Source organism: Aptenodytes forsteri, unplaced genomic scaffold (genome assembly GCF_000699145.1).
Source record: "Aptenodytes forsteri isolate BGI_AS27 unplaced genomic scaffold, ASM69914v1 Scaffold2, whole genome shotgun sequence".
Classification (NCBI taxonomy): Eukaryota; Metazoa; Chordata; class Aves; order Sphenisciformes; family Spheniscidae; genus Aptenodytes; species Aptenodytes forsteri.
This window is the reverse complement of record NW_008795695.1, coordinates 18477493-18500711: the sequence shown is the minus strand read 5'-3', so window position 1 is coordinate 18500711 and position 23219 is coordinate 18477493. Positions and strand designations below refer to the sequence as shown.

The 23219-nt window shown below is 35.7% G+C and overlaps 1 protein-coding gene across 1 annotated transcript in view; it reads right to left on the bottom strand.

Moving 5' to 3' along the window:
• The window catches only part of DMD (dystrophin), a 1230427-nt gene that overhangs the window by 989058 nt on the left and 218150 nt on the right, over positions 1 to 23219 (bottom strand). The window contains exons 3-6 of the mRNA XM_009283051.2: positions 12490 to 12582; positions 11411 to 11488; positions 8346 to 8438; positions 1614 to 1786 (exon numbers count right to left, since the gene is read on the bottom strand). Of these exons, the coding sequence (XP_009281326.1) occupies positions 1614 to 1786; positions 8346 to 8438; positions 11411 to 11488; positions 12490 to 12582 (437 nt within the window). The remainder of the gene's footprint in view (positions 1 to 1613; positions 1787 to 8345; positions 8439 to 11410; positions 11489 to 12489; positions 12583 to 23219) is intronic.

Below are 23219 nucleotides of genomic sequence, written 5' to 3'. Positions count from 1 at the left end.
CCAAAAAGCTTCTTTTTTTTTTTTTTTTTTTTTTTTAAATCATCTACAAGTATGGAATCAGATCTTTAGAAAGAAAGAGATTCATTGATTTCTACAGGATAATTTCATTCTTATATTCAGGTCCCTCAGAATGAAACCACTTATGAAATGAGAGAGAGAGCAAATTAAAATGAGAAATGACCATCAGTGTAAATAGAAAAAAAAGTAAGTTTAGAGAGTGTTTGAAAACACCAAACCACATTTTAATGAATGACCAATGAATAGTTATCAAAAGCTAGTGACATAATCACTATATTTTAGTTCTTTTCTTATTTACTTCCCCAAATACAGTTCTCCTAATATCTGCATAAACCCTTGCACCAACACAAAGAAGGTGTGAGCGCATCAATGGCAGAGTAACAGCAGGACGGTGGGAAAGCCAGTTGCTAATGTTATAAATACAGAATGCAGGTGAAAGACATACACAAAGCCCTTTTAGAGTATAATAAATTCTTCCTTAAGACAATGTCTTATTCCTAACATTAGAAGCAAACAACACTTGTAATTGAAAGTTCCTGGACCTTGGTTCAGTCAGATCTACTCATGGCTCCCAGGCACATGCAGGGTGAAAAAAAGAACTCACAGCAAGAGATGCGTACTGTGCCTGGAATGGTGGTGTAAGGCATAGCCACTGTAAATGGCTGTCAGTTTTAGTCTTCAGGCTACAACAGCAGTAGACTTAATCAGACAGTTTCATTCAGAAGCAATTACATGAACCAGCAAAATTTTGGAAAGAAATATCTGCAGCTCTTCACTGCTTAAGTTGGAAGGCATATATTGTCTCAGACTATGCTTTTAGAAGTATTCTGTCCTATTTTATTTTAAGCCTTTACTGCAACTAAAAGAAAAAAAGGCCTGATTTGTACTAATATCTTGTAAATCCCTGTTGTCTCTTACTAAACAGAACATACCCATTTAGCTGTTTAAAAACTCAACTCACTGATAATTTGGAGCAGTCAGCCACCTTGCAGGACAGCCCCCTTTAGGAGAGAGGTATATAAGTAGGAGAAGAGAGATCAGGAGGCCTACCACACTGGAAAAATAAGTACTGCTTTAAAACCAGGAGTGGCAGGAGCTAGACCTTTAAGATGGACTGGCTTGCATATCTTCCTTAAGCCAAGTACACAGAACCACCAGAGGACTCTGAATCTCTAAAGGTAGAGTTTTATACAGCATAGATTAGAACAAGACAACTTCTGAGAGAGGGTGAAAACTCACATCAGCTGGGGGAACAACATGAAAGGTTTTGAAAACAAAGGCTACCTTCTCCAGCTGTGTCCTTTTGAGGTAAATCCATACTTTCAATACAGCAACTGTCAGTGGCTTTCAACAAACACTACATTTTCCCCCTCTAATGCTGTGAAAAGCTCAGACCCTCTCTCTCCACAAGAGGATTCGGTCTGACACCAAATGCAGCACCCAGGACAAAGCAAACAGGCGGCCATTTAAAAGAATGCTGAAACACCCACACAGGAAGCAGCTAAAAACCCCACATAATAGATACACCATCCTCAAGCCCTGTTACAGCCGTCTGTAACAAGCTCATTGAAATAATGAAAAGTTAGTTTTCCTACCTGTGACTGTGGAGGAGTGCATTGAAAGCCAATCCATCAGACCAGCTACTGGTGAAATTGATAACATTGACCTGTGGATAATTACGAGTCGATTGGCGGACCCAGCTCAGCAGAATCTTTTCACTGTTTGTCTGCTGCAGTCCAGCCATGATGTTTTTCATTACATCTTTGACCTGCAATAAGAGACAGAATTTCATCAATGATTGAACTTACTCATTAAAAGCTGACTTTTTTGTTTTTGACACAAAAAACCTTCAGTTGCCTAGATTTAAGCCTTAAAGAACAACCTCCTAAGTAATTACAGAACATACTTGCTGCCACAGTATAATGATAGCAGTCAAGTCCGAACACTTAAAGACAGCTGATATTGACTTGTTTGTCACCATTGCTGATGCATTCAGTACATTCATCCCTGTGCCACGTGAAGCGTTCCATGCATGAACAGAGAAGGCACATTTGTTTGCACTACTCGTGGGAACAGAGTTTGTAAAAACTAAGTATTTATCCTTGTGGTTTTCTTTGCTCTGGAAATACATCCTTAGTTAATATGATATATTATAGCAAAAGTTGATAAAACAATGAAAAGCATTCTTCTCTCATTGACAGAGTTGAAATAAGTACCAAGGCAAAATAAACGTGCTCAGTGCACAGTAGATAATGTTTTTGACATAAATGTACAAACTATATTTGCATACATGCACTTGGATGAAAAGTGAATTTCATTGCATGCATTGAGTATTGTATATGTTTCATTTTTTAAAATTTTTAATGAATAGTTAATACTCCTCTTCCATTAGAGAAAGCTCACCAACCTACAACTATTATTTTACAAAAAGCCATTAATTCTGAGGGCTTCTAAAAATATTAGCCTGGAGTTTGACATAATGCGGTGAATTACATATTTCTTAGCAACTTCTTTACTAGTGAAAGAGCACCCAAAACTTCTGTTAAGAAGTCTATAATTTATTTTCCTCTAAAGTAATCCCTTTTAAATCATGGCTTTCTCCATATATCTTGTAAAGATTAGCAGCTCTTTTAAAATACTCCCTAAGATATAATTTAACTATCAAGTTGCTTATTGTTGCTTATTCGCTTATGGAGTATATCATTTCATTATAATTCTCCACTTGAATTGCTCTGCAGCCAGTATCAGTCGAAGAACAATATTCAGTGCAGAAGCTACTTTATGATAAAGGATGGACCACTTTGAAATTGTAAAAACTGTAAGATAACATGCAGAAGATGTAATCTCAACTCCACTTGAATTGCTCTGCAGCCAGTATCAGTCGAAGAACAATATTCAGTGCAGAAGCTACTTTATGATAAAGGATGGACCACTTTGAAATTGTAAAAACTGTAAGATAACATGCAGAAGATGTAATCTCAAAGAATAGTCAACAATAATAAAAGTTAATTACTATGATACTGTAGAAAAAAAACAGATCTCATTTTATTGTTCAGTCTGGTAAGTTGCTTGCTAGTTTCACAGAAATTAATTCAATCATTTGAATAACTGAAGATATGAATTACTAAAAGAATGTCTTTTTTTTACATCTCAGATGCATACTACCCAAAGAGTATCAGTGCCTTCAATTTTTCTTTTGAGACTTAGGTATAAAGTTAATTTTATAAGTTATTAGTTGCTGAGATGGGAGGAGAAACTGATCCTCTCTAAATTTCATGGGACACATTCCTGACTTAAGTCTAAGATTCTAATTTGCACCAATGAAAATGAATATAAAATTCTGTCATATAACAATAGCAGCATTTTATAGTTGCTTCCATTTCTACACCAGGAGACAGAAAGTAAAGAGTTTAAGAAAATTAGGAAATATACTCTTTAGTTTTGCTTCATATGTCTGAGTGGGTATTTTGAGTTTCTCATTAATATTTTTAGTGTCTTCAAAATTGAGAACAGCCAAAGTAGATTTACATAATTCAGCAAGAATCTAAGAGATTTGCCTCCTGTATTTCCAGGCAAAACCCCTTCACTACTATCAAAATATAAAATTTTGTTTTTCATGAATCCAGGTGCTAAAAAGAAGACAATTTCAAGATTAGCATCTATTGTACCAGGCTTAAACAATATGAAAGACTAGAAATTAATGAAAATATGGTAATGGAGAATTGTCCAAGCCAGGATTTCATTGTTCATTTTGGATTTGTATCCTGTGCTTGTATTTACAAATGCAGATTTATCCGAATATTATAAACAAACTGTAACATTTGAAAAATACAACACACATTCGTGTAACAGGATAGCTGAATGAATGCAGGAACACAAGATTTAGAAATATAAAAGTTCATAACATATAGAAAAGATCAAGTGTTTGAGTTGACGTTAATGTAAGAGAAAGGAGCAATAAGTATGAACAGAGGAAATTAGGCAAAAACAATAAAACAATGGGCTGTCAGGAAGGCAGTTATTCAGAAGAATCCAGGTGATAGTTTTCCTTTTGATTTAAAGAGGTGAAGCCAAAAAACTAGCATTTATTTCTACTTTTGAGTAAACTAATACAAAATAGTTTCAAACTCATCTTGTTGAGTTTAATATGCTGACAACGGGTAAAGATTTACTCTCATTTTCCTGCATTTCTCCGCAGCAGTGAAAGAGCTTTTGGATGGATAAGCTCCCTCAGCATCCAGGCTCAAAAACTACAGCCATTTCGAAGTGTCTAGTAGGCTCTGCCTCTTGCTGTCAAATGATGAGTTGACCTCTGATATTCATCCCCTTTCTAATGCAGTATATCCTGGCAGGAAACAAAGCTTTAAGGTGCAGGAAAATCCAACTTCCAGAGAATAGAAAAATTTGCTCTTCCTGGGGAATGGACCTATACCACAGCAATAAGAAAAGATTCAATTTTGAATAGAAAGGGGGAAAAAGGCAACACAGACACCACCAAGATGACTTCCGAAACGTCAAACTGCCAGACGGGAAGCTGTGAACAGAATGGGAGCACTGCTTATTCTCGTCACCACACTGAGAAGCTGCCAGAAGCAGCACGCCCAGGCCTGGCTCACGGAGGCAGGAGACCTTTGATCTCCCTGCTGCAGGACCACATCCTGGAGTCTGTGTGTGCGTAGCTGCGTGCATGTAAGGTGACTAGGACCACAGCACAATCTCAGGCTTGCACTACATCTGTTTCACCTAAAACCAACACTCAGGTGCATAACATTTTATAGGACTGGCACTTGGCTTCAGGATGCCAGCCCCTAGAAGAGAGGGAGGGAAGAAGGAGAGAATCTAAAAAAATTATTCTCAAAGCAAGGTGTTTTCATTTTTCTCAATCAAATAGGGACCTTACAACTCCCTGACAGAACTACTTAGTATTTTTTACTTGCTATATTTCGGGTATTCTAACTGCATAGATTACTTTTTTATAGCTAGAATCCACTAAACTCTTTCAAAGCACATTTTAAAGAACTCTTTTAAGAACATTTTCATAGCTATTCAAGACACCTATCAAAGTAAAGGGTATTCTTTGCTCATTGATTCAAGGCGGATTGACAGAACTGTTAGTATTTCATTTCCACCATTATAATTCAGAATAAAATAAAATGGTAATTCCAATTAAAACACTGTTCTGCAACAAGGGCACAACAGGCCTGATGTTTTTCATAGGTCTCCAAATGAGGCTGACTGTTGAAATGCACCTCTCTGAAATATTTGCCTTATGTATATGCCTATTATTTTTTTTTTCTGAAGAAAGTCAAGATTTTGGCTGTGACTCTTACCAAAGATTTTTGCTAAGGGTTTTTTTTTCATGCTGTACATGAAAATAAGTTTCCTCTTAAAAACAAAACAAAACAACGTGCACACTGCAATATAGAATGTTTTTCCACTCTTAAGTCTTTGTCAAATGTAACAGTTCAGAAATTAATGGTTTTGTTTCGTTTTTGCTTAAATGTTAATGCTGCATTGAGGCTGGGATCACCAAACTGTGAGAAAGAGGGCAGCAGCTTCAAGGAAATAAAAACTCTGGTAGATTCAGTACCATAAAGAGCTTTGGCAGCAGGTGCTCAACTCAGAACAATGGTTCAATTTCAGTGAAAATTTAATAATAATATGAAAAACAGGCTAGATAAGAAAGGACACAGTCACCACAGGGGATATGGAAAGCCACAAGATTTCTACTGAACAGAAATGAGAGTGGCAAGAATGAGTCAAATCTTGTCTGCTGCAATGCCTCTACCACTGCCTCTCCTCAATGGGACTGCTGATATCCACTCCGACTGGTACTTCCTCATTATTCCTTTCATGCACCTTTCTTCTACCATCTCTCTCTTTTTTTATTTTTTTTTTATATTTTACACAGAGATTGACATTTTTGTAAGAGACAGTCTTGTTGTCATATATAAGTACAGTTCTGTCTTAATGTGGTTCCTGGCTGCAGGATGTGAAACTGGATAAGGCTTCTTGCCTGTTCATCTGGAACCAAATAACTGTCCACACAACTCGTATCTTCTTTCTTACATGCAGGCAGATAAACTTCCTCTAGGTGACTGCAAGTTCTTGGAATCAGAAAGTGAAAGGATTTGCAAAAGCGGGATTGCACCATCAAATACAGACTGCAGCAGTTAGCATGCACTAAATCAACTAGCCTTTGTATTATTTATTTTTTAGGCCTTCCACAGACTACAAATAAATATAGTAGTCTTGATAAGTTATCATAGCTAACGAGATGTTTTACCCAACTGTAGACAACTGGCAGATAAGTTTGGTGGCCCTGAGTCCATAATTTAGTCTTCAACAACAGCGTGTCGTGCTTCCAGCTGCTTAGTGCCAAGAACAATCTGTGATGGGCAAAATGGTTCCAACAGGAAGAAGCACCCTTTCTTAAGAAACTTACAGCCTTGTTTCACCAGAGTGCTGTCAATATGTAAGATAGTACTGACCTATAAACAGGGCAGTACAGCATCTAGAACATATTCTAGATCATGCAAATCACTTCAAAACTTGAAAGAAAATCTGAAAAAGTACAAAGATTTTCTCCACAGAGCTGTAAATGAGCAAATTCACTTTGAACTGTTCCAGTCCTTTGAGGGAAATAGGCAGCAAACCAACATCTCCTGAGTTTTGTCTAAAAAGAGAAAAGCTCAAGTAGAAATCTGGCTTTATATTATTTTTTAATTATTCATCATTATGCAACAGCAACAGGGTTATTATATAATAATGGCTTCTTCTTGCCAACCAGGCTTTAGCTACTCTTTAGAAAAGAAACTGAAATTGAATTCTAGCCAAATTAGAAATTTATTTACAGAATTTTGCATAAAAAGAGAAGTCCAGAACACGCAGGTCACGTCATTTCAGTAATCGATGAATAGAACGGACTGAAACACAGAACTCAAAGTGTAGACTAAACATGGACTGAATCATTATGACTATGCTGAGAAAGTGTCACACCTTTAACCACTGCTTTCTAAATATGATCCCTGGACTTTTCATACATGGGTAGTTCAGCTGAAGTCATGAGTACCATCACAGCTGCTGTCACAGTTATCACTGGGCTCAAGATGAAGCTTGAAATGAATCACCTATGTACTGCAAGCAAGCAGTACCCTAAGAGCACATGCCTGATGTCAAAAACCTCACCAGACTATACCAGGGAACATGTGTCTTCTGTGTGTGTGCAAGTACGTGTTAAGAGGAATGGTGGGAAAAGCTGAAAGAAAAATTAGTAAGTACACAGCTAATACTAAAGCACATCTTTAACACTTTGTTTCAGGATAAAATATGAACAAATCAAAATATGAATTGGAATATGAATAGTCACCTCAGTCCATAATTCATATAAATTAAAATGCAGTGATTCAAGGATTATTGGTAAAAGTTGCACAGCTAGGTTTCATATCTCATATGCTCTTAATAAGTAATTTAGAACAATGTTATGCAATTAAACTAGGAATATTGGAATGGGAGACAAAGGAAGAAGTGATTTAACTATTTGCAGCGTTTCTCTGTTGCTTTTGCTACAACATGTCCTGTAAAATTAGAAAAAAAACGTTCCCTACTTCAATGAATGATGCACATGTGATTTTTGATAGGAGTGTTTAGTTTTTAATATGAAGTCTTTTAGGCTTTGATTCCCACCATCTTTGCTTGTAATGCTACAAAGAACTTGTAGATTATTGCTTGGGGAACAGAGCCAACACAAATGGACATACTCTTAGCCCAGATTCATACAAACACACAGACTCAGAGCATCTAGATGCTAGTTCTTTTTGAACTTTTATTTTACTGCTGTCTCAGAATTTGTTTACTTAAGTGTCCTTATCTACCATGTTGTTTTTTATGAGATCTATATCATAATCCCCCCTTTCTCTCTAAAGAGAAAGGAAGCGAAATGAGCCACATCTGCTTCAATAAATTGTCAGAGTAGCAGCTTTTTAGTAAAAAAGATACTAAAAAGAAAAGTGACTATGAAAGCTATATATCCACATTGGCTTTGTCTATCCATTTTTCTTACAATAATTGTATTATATATTCTCTTGAAACATCTGACTGTGAAATTAGAGTCAAAAGAGCTGCTGCTAATGCTCTAAAACCTATTTTATCTTCTTAAGAGTCTTAATATCCTAAATAATAAAAAAACAGACTGCCATAAAACTTGCTGATTTAGGACATTGTTTGCAATTACTGTGTTTACTTTGTAGGTTGTGGCTGGATAATAATGGAAAAAAGATCAGGGGAATAAAGGTACTTCATGGAAAGTAAGCAGTAGTGCCACTCACCTGCCAGTGGAGGATTATATTCCAGATCAAACCAAGGGTCAGCTTATGATTTCCATCCACAATGTCTGAGCTCCCAATATTTACCAAATCAACCTATTAATGAAATAAAAAAATATTTGTATAAGATTAAAAGCAAGCATAAGAGGTTGGTGGTTTTTTCATACATTTGGTGTTAAACTTTCTTTGTGGTGAGGGAGAGGGAGGGATGGGCTAGGGTAAATCTCTCATTTGGTTTCTGTTGCTTAGTAAACATCCAACTCACGTTTTATAAATGGCACAATTAATGTACTGGCAAAAAGCAAGCAGTGATCTAGAGTTCCAATTATTCCAGTTATAGCATGTTGTGAAAACATACAATTAAAAGTAACAGTTAATAATAACTCAAAAATCATTTATATTAAGCCTCTACAAATCACAAAACTGATGGGTCCTGTATTATGCTCCATACTACCTTACATAATATACTTTGCTGAAAGCTACACACACATCTAGACACTGCAAGAACCTACAAAGCCAAGATATTATTCTACATATTTAGATTAAAATAGAACTTATTTTGCCTTAATTAAATTCTACAATGTATAAGGTAAGGCAGGATGTGTTCTGGAATACAGAGAAACCAATGACTGTGATCTAAACAAGTCTTTTCCACATTAGTTTGTCCAGTAATATTGTTTTCCATAATTATATTATGCATTTGCAACTTCATAATGCATCAGCATTTACCACCCTGGAATATTCTTCGCTCCACATGTGAAATGATCCTTTACCCTCCCCCACTTTTTATGCTATCTAAATAAGAAAGCCAAATTCAGGGAGGTGAGTGCAAGACAAAACAAGCTAAGACCTGCACTTTTGGATGGAAACTATGACTCTAAAATTTGCATCCTCACTGTTTCATAGATGCAGTTTTTCATGGTCAGAACTGACACTTATATGGCAAAGTACCCCATTCCTTCACAAATTACAGTCTGCATATCTCTACTGCACTTCTGAAGCTATTTGAAGTTACATCTGTAGAACAACTAAAGGTTTTACACACTCAAAACAAGCCTCTTTTTTTTTTTATTTCAATACATCTATGTATAGGTCATTTTTACTAATAACATAAAAAGTAGATATTTTGTCAAGAACTCTAAAACTCTCTAAGAACTCTTTTCTTTAGGAATTCATAATTTCGTACTAAAAGCATATGAGACTGGCAATTCATTCTAACCAACAGTATCTTGGAACATTTCCCAAGTGAAACTTAGACTTTAGATTCCAAATTTCGAATGGGGTCCACGTAGCAAGTGACCCACTACAAAGCTTATGAGGGTATCGCCTACGTGTTCTACAGGCCAAATCCTCCATCTGTTTTTGGAAATGGAATCCTGAATACACAGAGCCTACATCTGTTTTACTGAAACAGAGGAACACTTCCCAGTTTGCCTCAGTGTTGCCTGAGGCTATATTGGGGCAACCCCCCACCCAACACTATCACCTTTCCATAGGAAAAAAAAAATAATCTGTAAAATGGATTGACTGGAAGCAGCAGCATTTTTCAATCTGTTACCATCCAGATGACTGCAGAACCTCAGAGCAAGGATGGCATGTACCAGCAGAAAAATCTAGATTAGTCACGTGCTTTAAATAGCTTTAGAACCATTGACTTTGCATTCCTGAAGTCCCATAGAATCACTCTTGAGATGATTTTGAAGGTTGAGGAAACTATTTCAGAGGCAGATCTTTTGGCTTTATACTAATTTGATATAGTATATATATACATACACTATACTAATTTTTATACTGTGTATAGCTTATAAGGTTTTCATTACATGAATATGATGGCCATTGGATGACCACTTCACTTTCTAAAGGAATGTTTTTTCTTCTATATTCTTCAATTGGAATATTCTTTGTTTTCTTTCTATATTTGAAAGGGACTATTGTTGTGTTCCGGAAACTGAACAAAAAGCACATTAATGGATTTAGCTGAAACGTAGTGAATAAATATTTTTAAAAGCATTTACTATGAAAATTTGTAACCACACTCCAGGTTTGCAATCAAAACCTTCTTGTATACTGTGAAATAATAGATTGCTGATTTTTTTCAACAATGTCAAATATTGCAGATTTTGAAGAATTAGCTTTTTCTTCTATTTATTTACATGACATTCCATTTTAAAAAAAAGAAAAATCAAGCTGGAGGTCTTTAGGCCAGTCTTATAAGGTCACTTTCATTTATGCACAAATCTTCAGACGGATAAGCATTACCTTAGATTTATAAAATCGATAACTTTATTCAGCAGCTGAATTCAAGCATGTTTAGTGACCTACTGCAGCTATCAAGAAATCCAATATAATATGCAGCACAGAATACATTATCACTGTTCCATCACATCTTTACTGTTAAGTTTAAGCGAATGTTATAGTTTATTTGAATTTGTTCTTGAGGAGGAAATATGATATAATTAGTTGGCCACTGAAAATGTCTGCTAAAGTTATGGGTCCATTAGAATGCTTGCATAAGAAAGATATTATATTTACTCAAAAATGATGCACCGGATACTGGCTTGAAAAGTCAATCTTGACAAAGTAGAATGGAAAGTGGTTTTGGTATGATTCATTTCCTTAATGCTGTGAACCATAGGGAACAGACACCAATGAAAATTTACCAAAAAGATTTCTTGTAGGAAAAGCCTCAGTTTTTCAGACTTCATAATCGTCAGAGCTTGTGAGTAGATATTTTGATAGGTAGCACCTTCTAACCAGCTATGGATGGCTTCTTGTAATTAACCTTTTAAAATGTATTTTAAACACCGTGCATTACCATAAAATTGTTCATGTTGATCTGTCTTCAGGTAGCATCTGTTATATTATTCACACATTTGCTGGCAGAGGATTTTAAACTCTTTGAAATACATTCCATCATGGTGCTGAACAGCTTAGTATCTATGTCACATCAATAAAACTGCCTTGATTCCAGTAATTGTATACTATAGGCCAGAGTTTGATCCAACACTTATGAAGCATTAAGTATGCTATCTATAGGATGTTCTGACCCTGTCCGGCTGATTACTTACGTTATTTCTCTGCAAAACCTGCAGTGCTTTGTTGACATTGTTCAGAGCATGAACTCTTGTGGAGCCCTTTTCTTTTGCCTACAAAGAAAATAAAACAAACTTGACTGCTCAAAATCAGAAACTAGAATAACTATATGTAACTCAAATTTTGTATTATACCTGTGGTTTTCTATTTCATAAGTTTATGACAACAACAGTGAGAATATTACCATACATTGTGCATATGCAGCTTCCCAATATGAAATAAAGGCAACTGTGAAACAAACTGGATCCACAGTTGGAGGGTAATTTGGTACCTTGAAATTTTTCAGTGAATAAATCATTGAAATGTATATAAAATCAGATAATTCCAGATTGTTTTTATTATATTAACAGTCGTCATCTCCATGGCACAATTTAGGAACATTACTGTGACAACCAAACAGATAAGCATCAGTTTGTTTAATATTTATTTACAAATATATTCTCTCTGGATTTTGATTCTCAAACTCCCAGCCTGCTTCACTACTCTTTTATGAGAAAGTTTCAGAGAAAGATCCCAAGCTGACAAAGTCCAAGTAGGAATACAAGAGAGGATATTCAAAAATATGTGTGATGTGTCACTTTAGAATTTTGAGGTTAATAAGAGCAAGCTGTTCTCTCTTTTCAGACGTGTACAACACACAGACTGTATGTATGAAATTTATTAGCAAAACATTCTAATTCTACACATTAAATTCTATTCCTTGTATTTGGCACAAACATCTAGTGATAAATAATTTCTGAATTCCAGCTAAAATCTAAACACCTAAATTAACCCTGCCTCAGTCTTGTTTCACTTTGCCACATTTCCTTAATAAGTGCATAGAACAAACTAGAACATTTCCATTTCAAATATATGCCTAGCAAAGGGTTACTGTCTAACATAGCTCTCAGTCACAGTGTTTCCTCAATTTCAAGTGAAAGTCAAAACTATTCAGACCCCTAAAAAACAGTTTCCACAGGCCTTCATCAATGGCGGAAATTAATGAGCACCACCTACTACAATTATCACAACATCAAGACTTCAATATACAGTAAACATGTTAATATACACATACAAGTTTTTGGCCTGTAAGGCATTCCAGGAGCTCCAGAAGTCTTCGTCCATCTCGAAAATCATGAAAAAGATCTTCAATGTAACGTCTTCCAAACTGAAATGAAACAACGGCTTTAGTTAGTTCAAACACCAAAAAAAGGAAGAATCAAATTGCTAAAATAAGACCAGAAAGCTGTAAAAGCCACTGTCTTGCAAAGTGGTGTATTCCACCTGTGTAAATATAATGTGCTACTTAAATAATAAATATGAAAGGTATGACGCAAAGTAAAGGAGAAAAATATCTTACAACTAAACTAATAGGATTCTTCCACATACATGTGTTTTTAACAGGGTTCTATTGCATAAGAGAGATTGCTGCCTACCTTATTTCAAGTACTTTTCTTATAGTAAGGAATGTACATCCTTTATTCCCTTTTAAAATTATACTGTTGATATCATTTGTGAGAAACTGCTGCAGATCCAATAATTTATAATTTGTGCACATACCATTAATTCAAACAATTAAGCCAGAACTAAATACTAGTGAAGCTAGAACACAAACTGGACTTGGCAATTAAGGTGCAATTCAGGAGAAGAATAGGAAAAATAATTTGCCAAATGAAAAAAAAAAAGAAACAACAAAAAACCAAACACCCAGAAAGAGATACCAAGTTTAAGTGCCTAGTAGGCACTCTTTCACGTGGCAGAAACAAACTTGGAATTACACAGACAGAGATAAGTCTCAGGCTTAGTGAGGATCTAAGAAACATCTATGTTAATAGGACATACTTGGAATTGTACTGAATCGGAGTCTCATTACCATAAGTGGCTAAAACAATTCATATTTTGTACATAGCATCAGCAAAAGACGAAAGGAAATACTTGGGATTTTCCCCCATGTGACAATGGCAAAAGATTATTTATTGTTTCTAAAATTCAAGCCAAGTTTCTGATCTGGTGCTTTGACTAATGCATTAAATTTTAAAAATATAGAAATATAATTTTGTCTAGTTTAGTCACTGTGCAACTTTTATGTGCACCTATAAATTCTGACATATTTTTCTATGTATGAGAGCTATTGAGAACCACAATAAAAAACAGTGATTATTTTCTGCAGTGTCAAGTAGATTCACATGTCCACATTATTTCTAATCTGTGAAGTTTCACAGATGCTTTGATTGATTTGAGAGGAAGCATCTGTATTTTAATTTGCTAGAATTGACACCATGCTGACCTACATTGCACATCTTCCACTTTTACCACAGAGCAATGTAGAATTGGGAATCCATATTACACAGGAAACATTTGCTCTCCTGTCAGCAGTGCTGTTCTGGTACTCACTGCAACACTCATTAGAGCTAGCTGGGAATTTTATGAAAAACGTATTTTGTCAGAAAGTATCAATTCCTTTGGAAGGTTTCTTAAACAGAGGACAGAATTAAGGACAGTTTCCAGTGCTAGATGCATTTTTTCCTGGATCAATAAATAGTTATGTGTACAGCACAATCTTTAGTGCTGTTGGCTACTCTGGCATTACTCTTTCCCTCTTCCTTTCTCTCTGCTCTTCTGAGGCAAGAGCTCCTTTCAATCCCTTCATTTTTTGGTAAGGTCTTGTTTCTGTTTCACGGAAAAAACAAATCCAAAACATCAAAAATTTTCTTTTCTCGCCAGTTTTCACACCCTGCACAACCCATTCCAACTAAGCTAATTTCTAGTTAACACACAAGCTGCCACTTGACTACTTAAAATATCTGAAAACCAGTACTGAATAGATTCACATATGATTTACTCACCCTGCTGACCTCCTGAATTATCTGTTTAACTAATAATACTCAGCAACTCTATTTCCTGCCTTGCATTTAATATGAGAAATAGTTTTGATAAAATGTTTTAAATTATGGTATGAACAGTCATGTGCCATTATGCAAGTCAAGTCATGCACGGTATTCCTGAAGTTGTCTATTACTTACTCTATACAGCACAAATTTAAAATTAAAACATATGTCTAAACCAGAGAGACTTTATTTTGTTCCCTGATCTTGCACAACAAAAGTCATTTTTGCAGAGGGGAAGCACAAGACCTATGCACTTCTAAGGGAACACTTAACATTCTTTAGGAAGTTGAAGTGATCAGTAGGCCCTTCTGTAACACTATGAAAGAGTTGTGCCCATAATGTTACTGAATCACTCTGGGAATATGAGCACAATGACATTTTGATAATAGAATATAATTATATTGCTTTGTACCATAAGAGAAAAATAGAACTAGCCTTCATAACTGCCTGTGTGTCTGTCTGTCTTCCTTTTTGCAGCATTTAAGCTATTCATAAAGTTTAGGTTGAAATCTATCTAGGACAGCCGAAAAATTCTGCTTGACAAAATAATATGGGATTTTTTTTTTTAAAAAGCTTTCAGAAAGAAAATAAAGACATGACATGGTAGCATCCCCAGCAGGACATACTAATTACAAATGTATTACAAATAAACCTTAAAACAAAAGTTACCATTGATTTTTTAGGGTCTTGGAAGTATACTTTCCATTAATCAGCAACTAAAAATACCTTAAGACACCCTATATTACTGCCACATATATCATCCTTAACCTGAAGAAGGTTGCTATTTTTCTGGCAACAGGGTAATTAAGTCTTCTTTCTCAAATAGATTGAACGTCTTCACTGGATCAACATTGCAATAAGTCTTCAGAAACAAAGGGCTCAAAGATGCATCAAATAAATTCATTGTGTCATTGAAAAATGTCTGTTAAGTTGTATGAAGCTTTGAAAACAATGAAAAAAACAAGCATGGATAGTCAATGGCTTGCCAAACCAAATGTCTAGTCCTTTATTATAAATTCTCTTTGAAAATAACCTTGTTTAAAACTTTTTTTAGGTTGTGACCTATAGGCACTGCCCTTTACCTATAGAGGAATGAAAATGTTCAGAAGAATCTACTGTACCGTTTGTATGCATGTTGATTTGTTACTCCCCCTATATTACAAACTTATCCAAATAAGATCATAATATCTAAAGTGTATTAGTTGTTTTCCAAACTCAGACAGCAACTGAACCAATCTTATGCCAAAGAACGTTACCTAAAAAGACAACAGCAGATGGAAAGAAAGAAAAGAGAAAATCAGGAAATAGACTGAAAATAAGTGTTGATAGATAAATGTAGTTGCAAATTTTTTGGTATGAATATATTCAGAAATCTTAAAACATCAAGCTCCATCCTATTCATCTCACTACTGTCTACTTTCATTGTCAGTCCTGTGTTCTTCTTTCCAAAGACTCTATATTAGACCTCATTCTCTCTATGTAAATTTAGCAAATAAATTTTATCAAACAAGTAAATTATTTAATCAACTCATTCATCAGATACATTGTGGAAGAAGGTAATATTGTGGGAAGTATTACATGCAAAGCCGGTATTCCATTAAAAGCTCACTGTTCAGAGCTACGTGCAAGCCAGTAATTGTGAAACCGATACAGAGAACACCACCAAATAATTGATAAATATCTTGTCCAGTGAAGGTACAAAGACATCCGTTCATGAACATTGCCTCTCCTATTGTCCAGTGCTCAAAAATTATGAGTCAAAGCTCAAAAAATTCTGATTAGCATAAAACTGTTAGCAGATATTATGTTTTAGAATAAATTAGCATAGACAATCCTATACTAAGGGGAAATAGAGCGACAGGAAAGGAAATAGGAAGGGGAAAGAATTGGGAAGGGAGGGTAAAGGAAAGGAGGGGAAGAGGATTAAGAGCAAGTCATAACTTAAATTTCCTCCCACAAGCAAAAGGGTAGAAATGTACTTCTATTTCCTAAGATTCATAAACACTCAAAATTTCAAGCAATGAGTCCATAATAACAACTCCAGCAAAATATATGATAAGAGAAGACTATAACACAGCTATTATTTGAGGCCCTTTAACATACTTTTTTTTTTTTTCTGCTTTACAAAAATGCCATATGATAGACACTTTTCCCCATTTTTTCAGAAAAATTACAAAGGGTAAAAACTTGGCTGAGGACAAGATCTCAGACTTTTCATTTTCCTTTGCAGACAAGTATGCATTTAGGTTACACTGTTCATTTGAGGGCAGACAAGACTGTAAGAAGATTATTACAGTAAGACAAGTTGGATGCTATTTCTTATGCATTTTACAGTATTATTGGCTTATTATTATCAGTTTATCTGGGAAATCTAGCAACCGAAACTATCAACAGATGGAGAGAGACAGAGAATAAATTAAAAGAGAAAAGGCATTGTAAAGACGGAGAATTCAAGGTTAGGCATGACACTAGACAGAAGATTTAAGGTTATTTTAGGCGTAAATAGGAAAAAAACAGTTTACAATAAAACTAGTGGACACAAAAGTCCTTCAGACTCCCAGGACAGGTAAGTAACTGAGACTTCAGCTTGGGACAAGATCTGTGCCTCCAGGAGGGGCAGGAAACCCGGACCGCAGAGCCTGGAAGGGAGCTGTAGTGCGATCCAGCTGTGCCCACAGCGTGCAGGCTGTGGAACAAAGAGCCAGAGGTGCCCTGCAGTTTGGCCGGGACCTCAGGCTGCTGATTGATTACTACACAAATGAAAAGACAAGATACAATCAAGAAAGACAGATGGACATAAGCCATAAGTCTTCACATAACTTTTTCAAGTAATTGTCTCAAGTTCAGTTTGTAAATCTGTAAATTTTGCTGAACAGACATCAGTAAGAAAGAAATAAAAACTTGGTTGGCTTACAGATGTTACCTTTAGTAAGGCTTTAAAGAATCAGCCAATGTTTTGCAGTCAAAACATTTGATGCCTCACTCTGTGAAACAATAAAGAAAAACCATTGAGTTAATCTCAACAGATCTTTTAAGTAAATTTTAATAAAAGAGGGATTATTAATACTTGCTCTTGCTCTGCTAAATATATTAAAGGTTGAATTTCTCTCCCCAGCATCCTCATTTACAGTTTGTTCAGTTCTGCTGGGAAGTTCCATGAAAGTGACTGACATTTTCTTTCATTGATGCTGGATTACTATTACAGCAGCAAAAGGTATTGTCCCAGTCATGAGGGAAGAAAGATGCACCAGGCATAGTTTAATTAGGCCATAGCTTTACTGACTCATGGGAAGCACTGAGCAATAACTTGAGCCACACAAGCCATCCTTTCTCCCTTCATCCTGTTCTCCTGTTAGAACACAAAGGCATCCATTCTGCTGCAGGTGAAACTCTACGCCAGCCAGTTGGAAGTCAAACACTGCACAAGCGGTTTGCCTCTCTACTGTCAGAGCTCCAAACTGTTTCCCAGCCTTTGTGGTAGACACCTTTTTTTGCAGCCTAACTTCAGCTTTCAAGGAATTACAGAGGAGTAACTGATGAACGCTGCTATTTTAAAAATTACTACTACTGACCAACTGAGAGGAAGGTGTAAAACCCTTCTCTAAAGATGCCACACTCTTCTCACAGGCAATGAACCAAACGTTACCGTGCATTTCAACAAGGTAGCTGTCAAAATACCTACAGCAGGCCCAGAACACCCAACTCTACCCTTGAAGAGGGATCTAGGGGTAGGTATTACCAATTATCTGAAGGCAGTTCATGTTTGTGGGACAGGACACATACTCCCAGAGTAGGAGCCAGTTTCATATCCAGACCCTGGATGTTCAGGTAATGACACCAGACCCTCCTGTCACTTCCGTTCAATTCTTATAAAACGATATTTTCCCCTCAGCACAAGGAGTCACTCTATTTTTCTAGTGTCATTATGGAGAAGGATACTGACACACCCCTAAATTTCTGAAGAATACCTTGTTATTTCCATTTTAAAATAAATCAGAAAATCTCACTGCAGGGGCCGTACATACGCAGAACAGAAATACAGATGTATTGACAGACACAATTATGTTAGTATAGCTATCACTGGTTTTCTTAGCTCTCAGAAATTTGTCTCTAAACTAAATGTAAATCAAAGAATAAGCAAATAAATTTGTCATAGTAACTCATAACTCATCTTTGGTTTAGCCTCATCTACTGCTTACCCAAGAAGGACAGATAGGTGCAGAAAACTCTGATGTCAAAGAAGTAGGAGAGCTAATCAACGAGTGAAGAGCAGTCTCACCATGGTCTCCAATTATTGTATGGGCTCTACAGATAATCTATATTATCTGTATATAATAGATAATCTATATATGTATTATCTACAGATAATCTATATTATCTGCATATAATAGATAATCTATATATCTGTGTATCTATATTTTGCATATTAGACCCAATATGCAAAAATATTTTCTTTGTAGACTCTTCTAATTTACCTTTCCTTTGTTGAATTCTACTGTAAGATTAATTATGTGATAATTAAAATACTGGAAGTCGCATCATGCATAACAGAACTTCCTAAAGTTATGTTGAAATGCTCCCCATCCTTGGGATCACTGAAATTCATGAAGTTGAATTATTTTCTCTGCTCTGAAAGCAAAGGGAATCTATTATTTATTAATTAGACACATGGCATTTCAAAAGCCACAGCCAAAATAGTTATTATCTATCCTATTTTCATATAAAATTTCCTTATGAGGTTTATTCATTTCAACTTGAATTCACTTTAATTAGACATTCTATCTTATCTATTAATGACTTTTGAAAATGAGAGTTTGAAAGGAATCACATCACTAACCAGATTATTTTTCCAGATTAAATGTATTATATTTTTCATAAGAATGAAACTAGATTAAAAGCAGATATTAATTGTAATAGCATGATAGTATTAAAATCTGAAGTTCTGTTTGGAACAACAAAATAAAGCCTACTGGTACAGTCTCCAATTAGAGCAGGAAAAATATAATTATATCAACAGTAGTTTTTTAATAGCACTACAATATATAAAATTTCAAAAAGGTATATAATCCATAATGTCAATTGTTAAAATGAAAAGATATAATTTCAGTAATTTTATTATTATTTTTCAAAAGGTTAACTATTCCCATAGAAGAAAATATCTTACAAACAATTGATATTGCTCACTGTGTGCAGACCATAAACATGCAAATCAAAGCATGAACAATTTTGTAGTCAAAATTTGATGGGCCAGTTCTAAGCTGACAGAGATAGTATAGCCACCTCTGGATACCCACACCTGAATGTGGCAGGTTTTAATGTACTCAGATATCTGTTAACAAAGAAATAAACAAAACCTTATTATTTCATAGATGATGCATCTATTTCATATATAAGTATATACGTCCCCTTTAAAATCTGAAACAAGCCAGGTTATTGTCTCTATGACAGGATCAATGGAAAAGTATTTTTTTAATGAAAGGTGACCTCTATTGCAATTCCAGCACAGCTTTATCTGAGATACAAATCAGGTGAAAAAATGACCAAAGCGGCTCACAGATGATGGGAACAAAGATTTGAGGATTATTCCACCATTCATGTGAAGCATGAAAGCTACACTGACCACTCAGACAATTCGCACTCCTGTTACTTAGGATTTTAAAGTGTTCTGTGATAGATTTTCAGTTCTACTACCAACCTGAGCAGGAACTTAGTAACATAACCATTCAACAGCTCAACTTGTGCATTAAAAAATACTTCTCTCTTAAGTTTCTCATCTTCCCATCAGCCAAAAAAACAAACAAAACAAAAAAAAAAGGTGGTGAGGGAGCTGTCAAAGCTTAGACGAAAACTAACCGGTTTCAAAAAATATTAAGCTGATGTTCACTAAATACATCTATGCCAACTTGCCCAGTAATTATCACACAAAGTTTCTGTTTGGTAAGCAGTGGATGTACAATGTTGGCATCTACTGCTCTTCTTTTATGCATATAATTATGCTTCCCACCTCTGCAAAGAAACATATAAGGAAGAAAAATACCATAAGCTGGCAACTAATTTTATTTATAGTGTTATCTCAGATGTAGCTTTCAAGAAAAGGTGGAATGTTAATTATATTTACATGTTCCAGAATACTTGTATTTTTTTAATTTATAGTGTGTAGGTATTTTTGGGTTTATAGTGGGTAGAGTTTTATAACAGCATTTTTAAACAGTGGGAGCTGCAAAGATGAAAATGCAGGGTTTTGAAAGGAAGAGCCAGCCTACTTTCCAGTGGGGAAGCACAAACTGTATCTAGCAGATGCCAAATGCAACAATTTTGGCTAAAATTCTCATTTAAGGGAGCATCAGTTCCACAGTAGATTGTTTCCATGAACATTTGTTATTCGAGTAATTTATTTTTGCATATGTGATTATTAGAAAACAGAAAAAAGGAAATGTCTTCAGTCTTGATTAAAATCACAAGCATTAACACAAAACCTTGGACAGCAGAGAAAGATTCTGAAATTTTTGTCTTTTGGCTTACTGATGCTCTGAATCTTAGAGAACAGTTTAATATTTACACAATGAGGTCCAGAATACTGCATGTACTGCATTTCCTCACATATGAAGATGTCCTTTCTGAGTGAGTTTGGATTCTCCCTTTATTGAGGGACAGGCTTTAGCAACATCTTTTTCATCAGTTTAGAGCTTAAATCCTGGCTGCAAAGAAAATCTGAGGTGTATAAATGATAAGCCAAATTTCAAACATTTTACTTAGGAAGCCCTTCAGGCACATAGTCTCATCTTTGAGAATAACTAAAACAGACAGACCTGTCTTTACTTGTAACAGACAAATAGTCAAGCTTCTAAATAGGTGCAACTGTAATTAAACAAGACAAAAACACACTAATTTTCATCAATAAGAAAACAAAAAGTACAAACTCCCTAATTATGAAGTGTTGCTATTACTTGTTTTATGAATCCCATATAAACAAGAGACTTAATCTAGATCAGTTCTTCACTGTCCAAGATGTGAAAGAAGCAAATGTGAAACGTAATTTGGACAAAAGCTTTAGAATGAAACTCAGTTTGACTCTACACAATGACTCACATACGTGGCAGCTCCATTTCTGTGTTTGCAAAGTGGTGGCACTGCACACTGCAACTGATTTTGCCTACCCTTGGGAAGTCAGCTTCCCCGAAGCACTGAAGAATGGGCTAGTTTGTGATAAGCCACTGAGTAGAGGGGATCTTCTCAGTCCACAGTGAAGTTAGGTCTCCCTTTAGGGCCACAAACCATCAGTGAAATGCCCAGCTGAATTACCTGAGAACTGGCTTTGTCAGCATTGACCACATGGGGAATTCTGACCATTAAAGCTAATGTTCCTACTGCAGCCTGAACTTTCAGTTCTTACTGCTTCAGACACCTTTCTGATGTAAGGAAAATGTCTACAGTTATCAGGATCAACACAACAATTTGACATGTCTCAGAGAAAGTACCCTAACTTGGACAACTGGGTAGACCTAAGTCATTGTAGAAAGTCATTCCAGTTTGTTCAATTTGACTTTGTCTATGGATGAAGAGTGAAAGGCAAAAGTTCTGGCATTTCTTGTCATACTTCTACTCCCACTAACTCTTATATTTTTTTGGCTTTCATTAACATTTCTTGATTAGGAAACACCTGACCACTATTTTAATTTTAACAAAAAAGACAAAGTAATGCTGAAAGGGAAGAGGGGTATCATACAGAAAAGAAAGAAGTAATGAAATGCTGTATTCAGTCTTCACCAGCGAGAAGTCATCCTCAAGAACAAACATGTTTTGGTAGCCGAATCAAAAACAAACTCTTAGTGCATCTGAGGTAGCACTGCTTTAAAACATATTTTTTCAATCATATTTTCATCAACTCAACTGAACCTTTAGTACTGACATACAAGTGGATAACTCATCCTCCTTTCTAAAGGGTCACAAACATTTAGTCAAACTCATTGCATTTCCTGGCACATGCACATAGTCACTCCCTGTCACCTTGCTACATGGAATAGTTAAATCAAGTATACATTTGCTTTCAATATTGCCATTTAAAACTGTAGCAATGGTAAAATCCATGCAACCACATCTGAGCTGGCTGGTGATCATTTTCACTTGGTGAAAAGGGAAGGCCAGTATTTATTTATTCAGAATGGAGGTTACTCCATTAACTTAAGTGCCAAAGGGACTATGCTTGTTCTTGCTGTCCCGTTCCAAAGCCCAGCTGAGCAGGAGGATTTACTGCATGCGTATTACGACCAAGAACTGTTCTGGGAGTTCACCTACACCCACTGTACTTACTAGCAACAAGCTTGTTTGCAGTAAGTGGGATATTTAAATGACATGCTCAAAAGAGCAAGTGTACCTGCTCTGCTTGAGCTCAGGCAGGAGTTTAAAATGGGTTCCTCCACTTTTTCCCCATCTGGAGAAGTCAAGCATAATTTTACAGAGAATGAAAATCCACCTATAGAAACTACATGGCTAACTAAAAGGATACAGTTTTCCAATACAGTCCATTGTTTGGCTCAAAAATTCTACGCAAGATATATAGTTCATTATCTAAATGTGAGTAATTAATTTTTATTAAAAAAAAAAAAAAATTGTTGCTTGAAAGCACAATTTCCAGTTGAACTACTACTAAAAATTAGTAGTCTGCTGTACAGGCCATCAACTATATGTAAAATTTCAAGACATTCAGAAGGAAATTCTAGAAAGAAAAAGAAACAAAAAGACAATCCTTCTCTCTAAACTGGAGATGATGGGTGGACTGTCCGGTGGGTGAGGAGTTGGCTGGATGGTGGCATCCAGAGGGTAGTGGTCAACAGCTCAATGTCCAGATGGAGATCGGTGACGAGTGGCGTCCCACAGGGGTCCGTATTGGGACCAGTACTGTTTAATACCTTCATCA